At 35.1% G+C, this 19671-nt stretch overlaps 2 protein-coding genes across 2 annotated transcripts in view; one reads left to right on the forward strand and one right to left on the reverse strand.

Moving 5' to 3' along the window:
* LOC129758269 (oocyte zinc finger protein XlCOF22-like) overlaps window positions 1-19671 on the reverse strand; it is a 63373-nt gene that overhangs the window by 22644 nt on the left and 21058 nt on the right. The window lies entirely within an intron of this gene.
* The window catches only part of LOC129752029 (uncharacterized), a 40299-nt gene continuing 20860 nt past the window's right edge, over window positions 233-19671 (forward strand). The window contains exons 1-6 of the mRNA XM_055747819.1: window positions 233-798; window positions 875-1229; window positions 1289-1746; window positions 12220-12338; window positions 12533-13112; window positions 13195-13998. Of these exons, the coding sequence (XP_055603794.1) occupies window positions 243-798; window positions 875-1229; window positions 1289-1746; window positions 12220-12338; window positions 12533-13112; window positions 13195-13998 (2872 nt within the window). The 5' untranslated portion in view covers window positions 233-242. The remainder of the gene's footprint in view (window positions 799-874; window positions 1230-1288; window positions 1747-12219; window positions 12339-12532; window positions 13113-13194; window positions 13999-19671) is intronic.

Raw genomic sequence — 19671 nt, forward strand, 5'->3', positions numbered from 1 at the left:
CAAACATTAGTGATGCTGATCTTTGTTTGGTGAAGAGCGTTTCATTGTTGGATCGATCCTCTCGACTTGATTGAATAGAAAATTTACTCAAAGAATGATTCACTCGTAGATGCTCAGCTAGAGAGATCATCTTCAATGACACGTGCCCAATCATGCTGCACAACTAATCTAGGCTGAGAGGCTGAGCAGATAATTCGTTTCTTAAGCTTTACATTCAGTCTACTTCTGAACGTTTTCGCGTAATGATCACGTTAGGTGCGTTCGGCATTTTGTTACTGATAGCTTTCGTAACATGGGAAGTTTACCTGCGAACTCGGCCGAGTTACGCAGCATCCACGCAGTTCCCAGGCCGTACCGTCTGGCCGCTCGTGCAGAACATGTTTATGGTGATGTTCAAAGGTCAGGAGGAATGCTTTATGCAGGCGCGTAGATGGGCACGGGAGTTTAGGGGGCAAAGTTATCGCTTCCTGGTGTACGGAGTGTTGTTTGTGCAAGCGATCAATTACCGGGAAGTCGAAATGCTCCTGTCCAGCTCTCGGTTGATTCGCAAGAGTTACCTTTATAGGTTTACCTATCCGTTCATCGGAAAGGGGCTGCTCAACAGTAGCGGTGAGAAGTGGCACCAACGGAGAAGAATTTTAACGCCAACGTTCCATTTCAACATTTTGCAGGGGTTTCTGCAAATTTTTCACGAAGAAAGTGATAAGCTCGTGGGGTTGTTGAACGTTGAAGCCGAGAGCGAGAGAGAGGTGCATCTGCAACCACTATCGACACGCGTCACGCTTAATTCTATCTGTGGTAAGCACGCGAAGGTTTCTTACTGTCAAATGGAGTGATTTTGATCATTTGGAAATGATAAATTCTTTTTTTATAGAAACGGCCATGGGAGTCAAGTTGGACTCGACCGCTAACGCTGATCAGTACAAGAGCAATGTTCGACAGATCGGTAGACTGATCCAGGATCGACTGATGAACCCTGTTCAGCACAATGAGTTTTTGTACCGAATTCTGGGGTACATGGAAAGAATGAACGTCTTTCTGAAGCCAGTTCACGAATTTACACGGCAAATTATCAAACAACGAAGAGAAGAGTTCCTTACGACTCAGCAGAACCTCGATGAGCTCAACGAAGGAAACATCTATACCAATGTTAAGCAGAGATACGCCATGTTGGACAGCTTGCTTCTTGCGGAAGCACGCCAACAGATCGACGAGAAAGGTATTCAAGAGTGAGTTATCTACCACCTCACTAGTTGTTATACAATTTTAAATCATTTTTCCGTTTCAGGGAAGTGGATACTTTCACCTTCGAGGGTCACGATACCACCGGAAGTGCCTTTGTGTTCATCTTCCTAATCCTTGCAAACCATCAAGACGCACAACAGAAGGTATTCGAAGAGCTGCAATCCAAGATATTGTGTCATACGAACTCAAACAAACGCCTATTAACCATCCAAGACTACAGCGAGCTCAAGTACATGGAACGGGTGATCAAGGAAACGCTACGACTCTATCCACCGGTCCCGTTTATATCCCGCGTCATTACCGAGGATGTAAAATGCCACCAGGGTGGAACCATTCCTCAGGGTACCGTTATGAATATCGAGCTGTACGATCTGCATCGGGACCCGGAACAGTTTCCGGACCCGGAACGGTTCGATCCAGATCGGTTTCTGCCGCAGCACAGCGAGCAACGGAGTCCCTACGCGTACATTCCGTTTAGTGCGGGGCCGCGGAATTGTATCGGTAAGTGGTATCATCGAAAATAGATCATTCATAAAATAATTTTAGCTTCTGAATATAATTTTGTTATAGTTTTGTTTTATTCGGTATTTTTATCATTTTGTAATTTCAAATAATCAATTTGATTCTTTATTCAATATAAAAACATAGTTGCAAATAAACGCGAGCCTAAAACTAAAGCTAGAAATGAGAAAAAAGCAAAGGGTGTATAAACAAGGGAGACAAAATATTTAGTGAGCTAGGTTCCATCTACGATAGCGCGTTGTTTTTTCATGAAAATTGATATTCCTCTATTCTAACATGTAGGGGATGCTTCTGAAAATCGTTTGTCTTTCATAAAATGTAAAAATTTCAAGTGATTTTTGATTAGCGATTTAAAATAGGTTGTAGTTTTTTAAAACGCGTTTTTCTCGATTCACCATATATGGAGATACAGTGAGGGGCAAAATAAAGTGTCCAAATTATTTTTTTTCAATTTCTTTTATTTTTCTGGTTAAAATTCAACGAAAACGCATCGTAATCATTTTTTAAATATTGTTTATTATGTTCTTTTCAATTTTTGTTAATGTTGCGCTGTTAAAAAAAAAGGTTTTTCTGATAGAAAAAAAAAACAGTTAATATTTAAAAAAAAACAGGGGCAGAATAAAGTGTCCAGATCGGTACAGCTTCAAATTGATTCAAACTGAAGCACAATTTAATAATGGGTATGGCCTCCTTCGGCCTTCAACACCTCCTACACGTGCTTCGGTATACTTTCAACAAGGTTGTGCAAGTGTTGTGGGTCGAGTTCCTCCCACGCATGCTCCATGGCATCAAAATAAGTATTTTTAATTTGTCACACCAGTTTTATCAATCAGAGCATCGAGGATGGCCCACAGATTTTCGATAGGGTTCAGATCAGGACTTTGTGGGGGCCATTCAAGGGGTTTGATGCGGCAGGAACGGGAAAATGACTTCATTAGATTGGCCGTATGCTTCGGATCGTTATTCTGCTGTAAAACGAAGCACTATTCGAGGCCCGTCTTGATGAGGGATACCTCGAGGTTTTCCCGCAGGATATTGGAATATGACTCAGCTGTCATGATTCCGTCAATTTTTACCAAATTGCCCACCCCACCCCAAGAAAAGCACCCCACACCATCACATTACCTCCTCCGTGCTTGACTGTTCCTTGGATATGGCGGTCTTGGAGCTCCTCACCCGACTTGCGCCACATATGATCCCGCTTCTTCCGGTTGAATAGCTCGAATTTGGATTCGTCGGCCCACAACAATGTTTTCCAGTACTCGAGCCGTTCGTCGGCGTGTTCCTTGGCGAACTTGAGCCGCTTAGCCTTGTTCACCTGGCTGATGAAAGGCCTTCTCACTGCGATCTTTCTATGGTACTCCTTTGCATGGATGCGGCGACGGACAGTACAACGCAATACCGAAAATTGGAGCTCTTCCTGTATCTGCCGGATCGTTATTATTGCGTTTTTCTTCACTTCAAGAATGATTTTCTTGTCCGTTCTGGCATCTGTCTAGGGCTTCAGTCCTCTTCCCGGGCGATCCACCACCGATCCGAATGTTTTCATCTTCTTCATGATTTTTGATACCGCTGTCTTGCTGATTTCGTAGTGCTTGGCCACTTCCCGGTGCGTTTGACCGTTATTCACATCACGAACAACCAGTTTCCGGATGGACAACGGAATGGAACCAGAAATTTATGCGTTCTCCATATTTTACAACTTACTCGAATGTAGACACCTGTTTGAATACTCCAGAGCCAAGCCAGTTGTTTTTGAAACGTCAAAATACACAAAACAAACAAATTCGAGGGGCCTCACGATGGAAACTTATCGAAATTATATTGATTTTTGAGTTGGACACTTTATTGTGCCCATTTTATTTTGGATTTATTAATTGTTCTTTTTTTCTATCAGAAAAACTTTCTTTTTTTACCAGCGAAACATTAACAAAAATTGAAAAGAAAATAATGAACAATATTTTAAAAATGATTACGATGTGTTTTCGGTGAAGTTTAACCAGAAAAATAAAAGAAATGATAAAAAATAATTTGGACACTTTATTTTGCCCCTCACTGTACATCCTTTTCATGTGTTGGTACAGAATTGTATTATTTTTGTCATTTTAATCTTCCTTTACGGTAAAAAAAGACAATTAGCCGGTTAGGGTCATATAAACCCGGATTACTAATTTGGCTGTATCTTAAAAACTGCTGAACCCTTATTTTATTATTTAAACCGGGATGGTCTCGATCTTCGTTCAAAAACGCCATCTTTTTTTTGACCATTTTGTCTTTCGGCTCAATTTTCAGACACCAACCGAATTAGATAGTGAACATGTAGACGATTCCAAAATGGTATAATTTATGAAAATCGTTTCAGCAATTTTGAAGATACAGCCAAAATAAATAGTAATCCGGGACTATATGACCCTAACCGGAAAATTGTCTTTTTATTTGTTGAGCGTCTCTGGTAACCCTATTCAAAAATCTAAAATTTTAATAATTTTCGTTATTTGAGTCACCATTGCATTTTTTTGTGCTGTTTCCATTTTAGTCATTTTTTTTTTGTATTTTTGTTAATTCATCAGTCCTGATTTTAGTCAATTTTTTTATATCCGGTATTTTTTTTATTTTTTAATTTTTATTAATTTTTTCCAATCGTATCATTTTAATACTGTTATTTTAATTTCTGTCATTTTTTTTTATTTTTAAAACATACGTAATTTATGTTACCTTTGCAGTATTTTTTTCAATTCTGTCATTTATACCACAGATGAACAGATGTACAAGCTCGAACAAAAAATCTTCAGAAACTTGTGTAAAATTTCTAGTGCTCTATTTTAAAGAAGCCGTTAAAAAATGACGAAAAACAGTGCCATCTATTGCTAGATTTCTAACTTTTGAACGGCGCAATAGATGGCACTGGTTCTAGATAGTTCTTTTAAATGTAACAATTTTTCGAAAGGACGCAATGGTATTTGAATTCAAAAATGAATAATTTTAAATACAATACGAAGAATTATTCTATACAATTATATTCACCACGAATAATTTTAAGCTGAGGAAAATAGCATCATCATATTTTTTTCATTATAGAGACTGCCGAAATAATAAACAGATGTACAAGCTTGAATTTTAATATTCCAGAAACCAGTGCAAAATTTCAAATACTATCATTTAAACAAGCCGGATAAACTTTTAAAGTACCTCATTCTTGGAAGAGCACAATCGTAAATGATCTCAAAAATTCATAAATTAACATCGTAGCAGAATGGACGGCTTCAATATATTCACAACAAGGTAAATTTGCCTGGTTCATTTTACCTTCATTACCTTCATTCTTTTTACTATAAAAGACTAACTAAGAAAAGAACTTCGGACAAGCCAGACGAACCAGTTATTTTATCCAGTTGAGTTTAAAATTAACAATCTCATGAAACAATACCGATTCTAGGCTTTTCTGAGCGAGCATTTTCTTGTATCATATCTGTTTCTATTCAGTGCTTAATGCTAGTGTGAAGCAATTAGAAAAAAAGCTTAATGCTAAAAATGTTCATTACGCAAATCATAAATGTGTTGCGAATCTTTATTATCAATTTGCTCAAAACTAGTCAAATAGTAATTCGACATATTCATAACTGACTAATAGTTAGTTAGTTTGTTTTGTTTACATTTCACTTTCTTCTTGACAGTTCTCTCTGGTGTCCTTGGAGACATCTGGTGGCTCAACCAAAACACATAAAATTGATTGAAAACGATCGTTGGAACTTTACACACGTTTCAAGGCTTAGCTTGTACATCAGTTCATCAGTGTTTATACCTTTTTTGTAATTTTGTGTCTTTTTTGAAATCTTTTGATTTTTGAAAAATTATCGATATCAATTTTCCAATGTATTTTTGAAAACTTCTCGAATTTTTTAAATTTTAATTTGTGTCATGTTTTAAATTCTGATATTTTCAGTCACTTTTTCATTTTTACATATTTTACATTTTTTCTCACTTTGATTATTTCAGTATTCAGTTATTTGATTATATCAGTGTTTAGTTATTTTTATGATTTTTAAGATTTTTGTCGTTTGAGTTACCATTGCATTTTTTGCTGTTTCCATCTTAGTCATTTTTTTTTGTATTTTTGTTAATTCATCAATCCTGATTTTTGTAATGATGTTTTTTTTTGTTATTTCCTTATTTTTGACATTTATTTTCTTTTCGTCATTTTTGTTATCTAGTGATTTTTATCAAGTTTTTTAAATCAATATGTTACTTCGTATTTTGGTCATTTTTATATTTTTTGTATTTTTTTATTATTTTGACTTTTGACAGTTTTTAAAATTTTTGTAATTTTTATGATTTTGGCAATTTTTGTAATTTCATTATTTTAATAAATTTATTCCCGAATAGCAAAGACCGTGGTTTTACAGTAATTAAACAATGATTTTTATGGTAACGGTGAGTTTCAATGTAAATTTATAATTTTTTCTCAAGGTAAAATTTGTAGATGACGGTGGAAACACCATGATTATGACAGTAACCGTGAAAATTAAAGTCAATTCATATTAATTCATTGTATGTCTTACGCAGTTTGTTTGGTTTTGAAATGAGCGTGTATCATTTGATGTTGAATAAAAAAAAATAAGTCTGTTTTCGTGTTTGGTGTTGACAAAAATTTCCAACTAAATTTATCCGAAGAGCTAGCAGTTTTAAAGAAGGTAAGTACAAATAGTGATCAAACAATTAAACTGAAGTTGCTTGTATCTCATGGATGTTTTTTTCAGGCAAAGACTTTAGATTGTGGCAGATCGAGTCCCCGAGGAATCCCGGTGGAAGCAGACCCGGATGTCAGCCGAAAAAAGGGAGTTTTAGTGGCATTCAAAATACCCCAGCTACCGTGGAACTCAGATGAAAAGATTTGTGAAAATAAGTTTGTGTGTTTGACTGATGGTAAGATAATTTTAATAAATAATATAAATAAATTCATTTGTTTTCCATCTATGACAATGATGACATTATCAAAAACAACAAAAAAAAACCACCAAGAGCAACAATTTTTATTTCAGCGGGCGAACAATGTAAATTGTCGGTTTTTCATGGTTTCACTATGAAAAAGTGGAAGCTGTTATCACCATGAACTTCATATTTTTTAGCTTCCGAATGTATGGGAAATCGCCATTTTTTTCATGGTCACGCTGCATAACAATACCCCTTTTTCATGGTTATTTTCGCCAAAACAATGAAATGTATGGTCGGAAACTATGAATTCCAATGTGTATTCACGGTATCGTGGACGATAATAAGCATTGTGTAAACCATAAAACTTATGGTTTGTGAATATGGAATTCATGGGCTTTTCATCGTACAATTCTATTCGGGTTTCTATTTTCATTTTTGGCACATTTGAAATTTTTTCAGTTTTGTATTATATGCCATTTTTCAATTTTTTTTTGATTTTTTAAATTTTAATTGTCAAAATTGTTATTTATATATTACTAGCTGATCCCATACGAACTCCGTTTCGCTTTCAACTTGAAATATGCCATGAACAGTTTGTATGAAAGTCAATTGCCAAGCATTTTCCAGTTGCACTTCTGAATTCATTGTTAAGTAATAATTGCAAAAATATTGGATAATCACTTTGTCTGTCGACTGCTACTAAATTTGAAATCAGTAATCAATTGACCGTACCAAAAAAGCACGTGTATAAATTTCGACTGAATAACAACTTAATTATTGCCAAAAACCTAAACCCCTTTCGGGGGTTCTTATATAACCTTTGATATCTGACATCGATTGCCTTTCCCTTAAAACTCCCGTGTACAAATTTTCAAAGCAATCCATTGCAAAAAAACAGTGGAAAATTAATTTATATGGACGACCTCTTTCGTCGAAACCTGGCCAAACATTTGACATCTGCAATCGATTGCCCGTCCCTGAAAACTACCGTGTGCAAACCAATCCGATGTATAATAACGACAATAATGCAAAAATATTGAAAGGTTTATATGGACAACCCCTTTTGCCGGCCCGTTACCATGAATTTAATACCTGAAATTCATTGCTCGTTCCTCAAAACTCTCGTGTACCAATTTTCGTCTGAATCCGATGTATAATAACAACAATATTGCATTAACAGTGAATATTTAATATGGACGACCCCTTTGGCCGACCCCTGATTTTAGTTTGGATAAGTGAAATCAGTTGTTTGTCCCTAATAACTCTTATGTGCAAATTTTCAACCCAATCTGATGTATAAAAACGTCAATATCACTAAGATACTGAAAATTTAATATGGACGAACCCTTTTGCCGGCCCCTTACACTAAATTTGATACCTCAAATCGATTGCACGTCACTCAAAACTATCATGTACCAATTTTCATATGAATACGATGTATAATAACGTTAATATCGCAAAAACACTGAACAGTTAATATGGACGACCCCTTTGGCTGACCCCTCACACAAAATTTGACACCTTTAATCGATTTCTCGTCTTTCAAAACACTCTTGTGCAAATTTTCAACACGATCCGACGAAAAGTAACGTCAATATCGCGAAAACAATATTTGTCTTGTATGGACGACCCCCTTCAGGAAGGGGTCATCCGAAAATCTAAAACATTTTTCATCATTCCTGGTCCTAATGAGCATCCATGCCAAATTTCAGCTCCCTAGCTCTTAAGACGGCTGAGTCTATAGAGGACAAACAAACAAACATACAGAAATTGCTTTTTATATATATATGTAGATTCATTATTTTTTCATTTTTGATTTTTTTTTGTTATTTCTTCATTTTTATCATTTTTATCTTTTTAATTGTTGTAAATTTGATAATTTTTGTTATTATCGCTAATTTGTCATTTTTGTAATTTTGGCGATTTTCCATTTTTTGTCATTTTTTGTAATTATTTTTATCTTTTTTTGTCAGTTGCCAACTTAGTCAGTTTCTAAGTTTTGCAATTTTTTTTTATTAATTTTAATATTTTTTATCTTTTATGGTAATTTTTGTAATATTCGTTTCTGAAGTATTTTTCATAATTTTTATGGTTTTTTGGTTTATGTCATTTTTGTGTTTTTGTAATTTTATTCATTTTGTTAATTTTGTCATTTTGAAATTTTGTGATATTTTTGGCACTTTTAATTTTAGTTTAGTAATATTTTGAAATTTTTAACACTTTTATAAATTTTGGTTTTTTTTTGTGATTTTGCACATCTTTTTATTTTTATTATATTTTGATAGTTTTTTCATAACTCTAGAACATGTGTTATTTTTTTTCCAATTTTATAATTTTTAATCGTCATTTTTATTATATTCATTATTTTTGTGATTTATGTAATTTTGTAATTTTTTGAAATTTTTACCAATAATAAATTTAATTTTTTTTTCAGTTTTGTTTTTCTTCGTTTTTGTTTTTTTCATTTTTGTAATTTTTATAATTGTTGTGATTTAGTAATTTTGCCATTTATGTTATTTTTATCATTTACGTGGTTTTGTCATTTAACATTTTTTTGTTAATTTTGTTGTTTCGTATAAGGCCGGAATAAATTGCAAATCCTTTTTTTTCACTCGAAGTTGGCTTATCGCCAGGAAGGGATAACAAAAAATGATGCAAAAACTAATAAAATGAAATAAATTGCATGAAAGCTTGAATGCAATAAAATTGCATACTAAATCATTGCACAAAACCATAAATCAAGTAATGTTTTATGGGGGAGGGGGGGGGGTGATTATTACGAATTAAATACTTACTAATTTTTCTACAAAATTAAACACAACTTTCCAGTACCTCAAAGATACTGAATTTGTAAGATTTGTTTGGTTTCTGAGATATGTGTGGTTTTTTTGAATTGATATTTTGATAATAAAGTTGCTGTTTTTTTACGTTTCGGTTTTCAGAATTTCAGCCATCTGAAAGGCTGAAATTCTGAAAACCGAAACGTAAAAAAAACAGCAATTTTCTGATGAAAAACAATATTCAAATTAAAAAGAAATAGAATATAAATTTTACAAATAATTAATTTTCTAATAACAATTCAAAATTTTCAAAAAACTATTCTAGTGCACACTGTCGCGAAACTCACAACTTGTTTTGCCGCGTGATTCCTTTACGGCCGTCGCACACAGGAGTTTTTCACCCAAAAACCTGGCCAAAAATCAAAATCTAAATTTCATTGGTTACTTTTATGTCAATGTTTATTTGATTCTTGAATAAATTTAGCATCATGTACCGGTCTTTTTTACGTCATCTCATTTATTTATAAGCTGTAGCAGCTGTCGAAACTTTAGTATTTTTATAAGATAGAATTTTTCTACAAATCATCGAGTCAGCGTAACTATGTCAAATCTATAAATAAAATTTTCTTAAGTGACTAATAAAAATTTGAATTAGAGAACTTCAATGAAGGGATGTTAAATAATTTTAAGTATAATAGATAAAAATCTATGATTATAGAGACAGTGTATACAGCTTTGAAAATTGTTTTATTTATTTTTTGTTTTAAAGGTTGATTATTTTACAAATACATAAGTGTTTTTGTTTATGTTCCCAGCAAGTCCAATATGTTTGATATCATTTGAAAATTGATTACTTCAAAAATCATGTGCAAAGTTTAGAAATATTGATAGTTTTTTTCCACAGGGGGCCTCGTTTATTTTAATTTAAAGCTTTAAAAATGTATGTTCTTTTTCGAATATTTTCAATTATTATTTCACTTTTAAAAACAAATAAAAAAAATTTAGTTTTTTTTGTTATTTTATCACTTAATTAACCGGGATAATCTATCATGTCATATAAATGTGTGAAAATTTCTAAAAGAAGATTATGAAACATAATAAATGATCTCAAAAACGTTTGATGGTCAAACTAAACGCTTTAATTGTTTTCAAACCTGATAATATATTTTTGGCCAACTTTTTTTTCTACGTACTCCTGTGTGCGTCGTATGTTTTTGTTTCTGAGATATATAATGCTGAATTTTGGTGTTTCCTGACTAAGGTTCTTTGAGTTCCATTTTTGTCGTTTTTGTCATTCCTGTCATTTTTGTCATTCGTATCATTTTTTGTAATTCTATCAGTTTTGTTATTTAATTTATTTTTGTGAATTTTGTAATGTTTGTCATTTTGTTACTTTTTTTTCCTTTGGTCAGTTTTTTTTATTATATTGACCATGTAAGTAATTTTCATATTTTTGTAATTTTATCATTTCTGTGATTTTAGTATTTTTTTTTTTTTGAATTTGTATCATTTTTTATCATTCCGGTGACTTTTGTGATTTTTATCATTTCCGTAATTATGCAATTTTGTCATTTTTGTTATTTTTATCATTTTTTTTTGCTTTTTTTTTATATTTTTGTCAGTGTTGTAGTTTTTTATATTCTTGTCAATTTTTAAATTTTTGTAATTTGCATTTTGTCATTTTTATTATTTTTGCCTTTTTTTCAACTTCTGTTATTTTTGTTAGTTTTTCCAAATAATTTTATATTTTTTCTTTTGATTTTTTATGTCAGTTTTGTCAATTTTTTTTTGCTTACTTTTGGCGTTTTTGTAATTTTTGGCAGTTTTGTCAATTTGGTAATTTTTTTAAATGTTTGTGATATTTGTAACTTTGAAAAAAATGTATTTTTTTTCTTTTTTGTTACTTTTTTCGTTTTGTCATTTTGCTTGTAATTTCTGTTATTTTTGTCATTTTTACAATTTTTGTCATTTGTTTGAATTATTTGTCTTTTTTAAAGCTTTTGATTGAGTTTTAAGCGGTTTTGTTCTTTTTGTAAGTTTTGTTATTTATGTCGTTTTTGCCTTGTAATTTTTGTAATTATTTTCTTATTTATATATTTTTTAGTTTCATTCATTTTCAGCATTTTTGACATTATAAAATCCTGTGTAATGTGATATTTAATAAACGTTCAACTTTTAAACAAAATGAGTGTTAACAGCAGAAGTTCATTATTAAAATTCCCACGACACGTTTTTGTTTTTGTTCGTTTAACGGTTTTTCTTCGTCTGAACTGTTGATGTGCTGGAAATTATTTTTTGTCATTTCTGTCATTTCATTCATATCTTTACCTTGCTGTTATTAATTTTAACTCTTTTCAAGTCCTGCTTTAAACTCTAGAGTTTTTGATTAATTTATTTTTTTTTTTCGTTTCTGGGGCCTGTATATATCAATTCTTTTGCTTTGGGAAGTATTTTTAATTAAAATTTTGTTGATTGGATTTCACACTCTGAGAAATTCAAATACAAATCTGCTCTGTCGGTAGATCGCTTGTCTTTTGTCTGTCGAGCATAAATTATATGCTGCTTGTTCTATAACCATAACTCATAAAAAGGGAATTTTCTTTTTTTGAATTGAAAAAAAAAATCGTCCAAGCTTAAAAACAACAAGCAAAGTTCGATTTTAATTAGTTTGTTTTCTCATCTAAAAAAAACGAAGATCGGGTTCATCCCTAATCTACCAGTCAACAAAGTTCGTTCCCAGATTCCGGAAGTAAAGAGTACGATCATCAATTAGTTTTACATGAGTTAGTTTTGGAACATCTCGGACGTTTATCTTTACGCACAGTAGAACAAATGGTAGAACGGCGGCCCTCGTTAGTGGTAGGTAGGCAGGTGCCAATGCATGTCGCGAAACCGTATCAATTTCACCTGACATTACTGTCGTTTGGCTCAGCGCGCGCACGCCGCCGCTGATAACGATTCTATTGAGCGGGGGGGATCTAGCTTGTTTGGTGGTGTTATCAATTAAACTGAAATTATGTTAATCCGTTGAGAAGATTGGAGTAGCTCAGTAGTCAGTTCGTCGGGAGCAATCATTCGAAATGGAATACTTTACAATTGCGCTGCTACTGATCGTAGTGTTGCTGGTGGTCTTCGAGTTGTATCAGCGATCCCTGCCAGCGTACAGAGCTTTCTTGAAGTATCCTCACCCTAAACCGTGGATATTGCTGGGAAATGCTCCGCTTCTGTTGTTCAACAACCCGACCAGCACGTTCGCTCTGCTTAGAAAGTGGGCGGCACAGTTTAAGGCATCCTATTCCCTCTTCGTTCGAGGAACCTGCACGCTTAACATAATTCGCGCGGACGAAGCCGAAGTCGTGCTTTCGAGTCCGCGGTTGATCGAGAAAAGCATCCTCTATCAGTTTATACACCCGTTTATCGGCGACGGATTGCTGAACAGCACCGGAACGAAATGGTTCCATCGGCGGAAAATTCTGACCCCCGCCTTCCACTTCAACATTCTGCCCCGCTTTTTGTTGATATTTCATGAGGAGTGCGATAAGTTAATTAAAAGGTTGAACAAGGACGCTCAGCAGAGTCAAACCACGGTAATACAAGATGTGGCTTCGCGTTTCACACTCAACGTAATCTGTGGTAGGTTTTTGTTTATTTTAACTCGATGTCGATTGGGGTTTGAAGTAGAAGCTTGTAAGACACAGGTAACATTTTGTTCTAGAAACGGCAATGGGAGTGCATTTGGACACGATGGATTCAGCCGATCAGTACCACAGCAGCATCCATAAAGTTATAGAAGTGCTGGTTTCGCGGGTGATGAATCCCTGGTTGTACGAGGATCTGTGTTTCAAAATCTTCGGCTACAAAGCACGCCAAGATAAACTGCTAAAACCGATACACAACTTCACGCGAAACATTATCAAGCAACGGCGTGTTCTGTTCCAAGCGAAAGTCTTAAACACCGATACATTCTCCGAGGAGAACATCTACCTAAACACTACTCAACGGTACGCTCTCCTGGACACCCTCCTAGCCGCCGAAGCTAACCATCAAATCGACGAGGAAGGTATCCGTGAAGAGGTCGACACCTTCATGTTCGAAGGGCATGACACAACGGCCTCGGCTTTCACCTTCATCTTCCTGATGCTGGCCCAGCACCCTAAAGTTCAACAGCTCGTGTATGAGGAAATCATCACCCTGGCGTCGAATCACGCCCAAAGCTCGTGGACGGTGAACGACTACAGTGAACTCAAGTACATGGATCGTACGATCAAGGAATGTTTGCGCCTGTATCCACCGGTTCCGTTCATGGGTCGCACGATAACCGAGGATACCAAACTCTCGGGGGATCGTCTTCTACCGAAGGATTCCTTTATCAATGTGTTCATCTATGATCTGCACCGAGATCCGGATCAATTTCCCGAACCGGAGCGCTTCGACCCGGACCGGTTTCTGCCGGAGAATGTGAAAAATAGGAACCCCTATGCGTACGTTCCGTTCAGTGCTGGGCCGCGTAACTGTATTGGTAAGTTGATGTTGGGATAGTTTCTTCGATCGTGCTCTGTCGGAACAGATGAACCAAGGGGTTAACGATCGAGTTCAATGCGACTCAAGTACACTTATCACTTATCATAATGATTTCTGCACAGTTACCCCTGCTGCTTTAGAAAATTATTACTAACAGCGGACAATGGACAATCTGTCAGACTCCAGTCAATATTCTGAGTCTGATCGCAGCAATCATTTGTGCTTGTTGTGTTACAATGATATCCCGAAAATTAAATATTCGTATTATTTACTTATCAATCTGGACATTTTTTGGTTGCATCTTTTTCCATGCCTTTCTGTAAAAATTGCTAACTGGTACATTTTGTCACCTTCATCACAATTCTTCCCCATAATGACGCAGCGTTTAAGCATGATCTTTCAATAAGTATATTTTCAATATTCAACTTTATCAGTGAATCTCAGATGTGTTCTGCTATTCTAGCTGTGGATGAAATATAAAACAAAGACCTTTCCTTTAAGTTATTTTTATTTACAAGATGGAAATTTGACTTCAAACCAATGTTCCAAATATCAATCATTTTCGATCAGCCATGTGTTACTGCATTCAGAGCAAAAAAATCGAAGCAGTCAATTTTTCCTTCTTCAACCAAATTATATAAACAATCATGCATGACAACGACGCTTCTGTATTTGAAACATTCCCGCAAAACATGATATGGTAAAGAAGGACGCAGACTATCAGCAACGAACGTCTCGATGGTGATTGCCTTCCTTGATGGTTTTCAACCTTCTAGGATCACAACTGATGTGTATCAGTTCTGAGCGATGCGTAAAGGTTACAATATGATTTTTAATTTTTCGCTTTGCGTAGAAGAACAAAATCATTACTAAGTAACCGTAATGAACTGGCCAGCATGTGCTACGGCTTTTTTCAACATGTGGTCTTGGTATTCCTTCAGATTTTCCTTCTGATACATTCATGATCGTCTATCAATAACGAACATTATCAACAATGATGCGAGGATAGGCGTTATTGAATGATTGTGGGAACGACGTTCAAAACTTATCATCAAGTATGTCGATCACATTTGAAAAGCCACGTGACGAATAGAAACGGTAGCCCCCGATGGGGCATGGTATTTTTTTATGTATCTAGTTAGTGTTGATGTTCGACAAATATTCAACGGATACGTTCACCACGTGCGTATCACAGCACTCGGAGGTATACGTTTTCAAGCTTGAAACGAATCCTGATTGCTTTTCTTGAGCGATTTTCCGCACATTGCTCAAACCATAACAGCCGGGTGTTTGCTGCCGTGAGTGGGTTCATCCCACTAAAACCACCTTGGTTTGCCAGATGTTCTTGCCCCTTGGTTTCACCCTATGATCAATGGGTAGGCTGTGCTCATGCACTTATACATCTAACTCTTTTCCTTTTCCTCTTTCTCAAATTTGGTCTTTCTCCTTTATCATCGTTCTCCTTTTCCTCTATCGCCAACTTCAGACTGGTACGGAAGACCCCTAGACGTGTGCCGGTAAGGTACGGCTTTCAAAATAACTCGCGCCCGTCACAGCATCCACTCCCGTAAGATTTCTTACCACCAAGGCATGGCCGAATGAGAAACTTCCAAGCTACAATCCCGTCATGACCACCCCGAATGGTATCTCTGCTTCCTTTTGCTGCAGGAAAGATCGTAGCTGAGTACGTGAGACCTTTAAAGTCCCACCACACGTATGAGTCCAGATTAGGGTTATACCGCACCCTAAGATCGCATTGCTTTTGAATTGTAGTGTCATACGAGGCCCAAGGACCTTCCGTTAGCTTGTCAAATTTGGTTGACTATCTCGCTCTCTCCGTACATCATCTTTCCGGATTCTTATTAGATCGAGCGTAATTTGCGAGATTTCGTCGACCATAGCACGCCACAACTGTTCGTCGCGACACATTTCACTCAAATTTTTTTCAGTGTTCAAATTTTGATGTTGTTGACCAGGGTGTCGACTCATATCTGGTAATAAAATTCCCTGATTTTCCAGTCGTTTTTCCAGAAAATTCCAGGTTTGAAAAACAACCTGAGGAAGCAACTTAAAGTTATAAAAAATATATTTTCCCCGCAAATAAACGCACAGAAAGCTTTGCGTCGAGAATACTAATTTATTACGATAATTTTAATGGAAGTAATATTTGTGATACTAAACATTTTAAGATAAATCAGCCAGTTCGGATCCACTTTTTGAAATTCTTATGATTTCAGCATAACAATTTTCTCTTGCAAGCTATCAGCCTTTTAAGCCAGCAGATCGTGGCCTAGAGGATAGCATCCTTGTCTTCTAAGCCAACGGTCATGAGATCTATTCCCGGTCGTGACATAACCTGGCACACATAGTATGATGAAGGTTGGCGGTTTTAGCATTAGTGAAATGCTAGCCGTGTATACCTTGGAATTGTACGCCTCAATGATGCAGCACATGCAATGTGGATGGATCTTTTCAAGGGAACTTAGATTGAACTAGGAGATCCTACTTAGTTATTGTTCCTACAGAGAAAAGTTGGATTTACGCAACTCTTCCAAAAGAAGAAGAAAAACTACCGCAAGACGTCAAAGCTGTTGCACTGAAACAAACAATTCAGTTTATATTTATGAGTTTTTTCGGGCAAAAAACCATTGTTTAAAAATCAATTATGAATGATGCAGTGACATTTAAATCTGTTTTCAATGCATTTTACCAATTCTTAAATGATTTATCACATTTATTTAGAAAAGAAATGTATCGAATCATTGATTTGAAAAACAAAACGGGAACCAATCTATTTCTTTATTTATAAAAATTTGTAGTATTAAGCCATTCATTTTCTAACTTTAAAGCGGATGGTATAATAAGCGAACGACACTTTGTTCAGAATCATTTATAGTTCATGTTATAATTACAAAAAATATAGTGAAGGGATTGTTTTCGACGTCTCAAGAAAAAATCAATATTTTGCAGTAGATAAGTTGACTTCAGCCTTACATATTTACCATTCCGTAACAAATTTAGTTATAAAAATATCAACTCTTATAGTTGTAGAACAAAGTATATTTCAAAAACTACTCTTTAACAATCAACATGAAATGTTTTTTTATTACCTATTTTCGTGATAAAACAAAAGAAACAACCACTGATTTAAAGAAAAATGGATGCCTAAACCAACCCAAAACATTTTTCAGATTTTTTTTCAATTTCTCATTTAAAGAAAACCATTGATATTTTAGAAACATTTATTTAATTAAACAAACAATTTGAAAACATTTGGCTACTTAATTTCTACCGAACAACATCCAACGGAAGTAAAAAATATAAAAAAAATAAAATGGAATAAAATGTGATCGACATCTGTGCATTCGGGAATTTCATTGACTACTGCTAATGAAAACGAATTTTCCGATGGAGCAATCGTTGTTGTTGTTGGAATTGTTGAACGATCCATTTCCGCTCTGTTTCGGAAAACTTTAAAAAGATTTTTTCCCTATTGCATCTGTTAACCGTTTCGTTGAGTTCAAACTTGCTAACCCAATTTCCGATTGTTGTTGTTGTTGTTTTAAATTTTGGCAAGATCTACTTTTTCCAGTCCCAAAAAATAGTATCCAAACAAACAATGGGCAATTGTATTAGGAGACGCATGCTTCTCCATTTCTGCTCTCAAAAGCGCCATACCTGAAAGCGATTTTGATTTTGAATTTGCAAAATCATATTTCACTTCTACCTACCTTTTTATTCGCATTTGCTACTATTTATCAAAGGACAACAAAAAACACCACCAGAAAAGAAGCCTCAGATACAAGATGATTATTTTCTTCAGTGTTACTCGGTTACACTGACAAAAATGCAGCCCATCAATCGAGCTGTCAAATTACGGTTGTCAAATTTCGGGTCTAACCAAGGTTCTTAGATACACTAGGTTCTCCGACTTTCACAGTAAGTAGGCGAGAAGTGAGCGGGGCTCTCAATGAGTTTGTTTATTTTTTGCTCAGCTTTTCTGGGGTTTGTTGGTAAACAAACTTCATGAGTTCCGTATAGTTGCATAGCCTACATAGCCAAAATGGCTGAATCGGGAATTCGTTATTCGGGAACACCTCCTGAATATATACCCACCTTGGGTCTAACTACCGTTGCGTGAATCCAATTTTTGTCTGAATACGCAATAATATTGCTGATCCACTCTTTTTTTCTATTTCTGCGATAGCTGATTTGGGCTCCCGTAGGGTACCACTGTAAAAAAAAATTACAGTATTCAAGAAAAAAATGAGCATTGTTCTACATAAGGATTATTTATCGACTGAAATTAAATCGGATGAACAAGCGGAAAACATTGAAAGATGATTTAATAAAAAGTTGTCAAACAAACATGTATACCAAATATTATTATCGGATTATCTATTGTTTACAAAACAAAAAATTGTGTTTGCCTTGAACTTGGTCAATCAGCAGTCAAAATCACGGAAAAATGAATAATAAAAAAAACCTGTTTGCGATGGGGTCAACCAGCTGACAAATTCACGAAAAAAAAATGAAAACCTGTAGTTGTTTAAATAAGTTTAGAGTTCGACGACACGGTAGCGATCATTCATTGAATGTTGGATTTCGTGCTATGTTTTGCAGTCGGAGTTATCCGTATAAAGTTTAACTGAAAAGCGGTTAGCGTGTAGAAAACCGTCAGATTTTATACTGATTTGACAGATCGCACAAATTTCGCAGTTATGAGTGCGCAGTCCAATTTTTTGCGATGCGAATGGTATTATTTCCTATAATAGACTATTCACCGTACACAACTCCTTTTTTTAACTTCTCATATACGATTTGTTACATTTTAACGACAACATAATTGAATTCGACCAGCATATAAAGTATCAAAGACGCATTTATCGCATCAAAAATCTTCGTCATGCCAAATTAGTTAATTCTCATGCTATGGAAAAATGTGTTTTCAATAATGTAGATTGTTTTTTTGTTTTGTCTGGGATTTTAACGCTCGTAATTAATTCAATCTCAATGAATACTAAAAATAATAATATTTCATTCCGATGACTTCATGTTTTGTCCTCTCTTGCAAAATAATGATTTGAAGATTGATTCAAGAATTTACTTCTTAACTTTTCAATGAAATTAGTGAGTAAGAGTGAATTTTTTAACTGTGTTTACTGCTCCGGTTAGCCTACCGCACGGAAGGCTACCGTCGCGCGATTAGAAATTTTCCCAGTAACCGCAATATTTTACCGAAAAAGGTCCGTAATGTTTGACGGCTATCATTTCTCTGACATCTAGCGTAACATTTAAAAAAGGCGAAACTGCCAAATGTAAACAAATCGAGTTAACGGTCATTCCGGATGCACGCGGTTGCACTTTACCTATCAAACGCGGTTTCATCTTAAAATCACTTAAAACTTTCAAAAAATTGATAAAATTCAATTGGGCGAAACCTCCTGTTGATGCATTTTCGTTGGAACGTGAAGTTACGCCAAAATGGAGTGAATTTTTCTATTCGTGCAGGGCCAATAGGCGTAACTGAGTTGACCGTGGGGCTTATTCTGCGACGCGAGTGACGTGACTAACGAAATTTCATATCGTTCTACTGGCCTCAGTAGCCTCTCTAGCTTCGAAATTTTCGTTCGGATGAGCTGTTTTTGGTCTTCAGAACTCATCGATACAC

This window comes from Uranotaenia lowii, chromosome 3 (assembly GCF_029784155.1).
Source record: "Uranotaenia lowii strain MFRU-FL chromosome 3, ASM2978415v1, whole genome shotgun sequence".
Lineage (NCBI taxonomy): Eukaryota > Metazoa > Arthropoda > Insecta > Diptera > Culicidae > Uranotaenia > Uranotaenia lowii.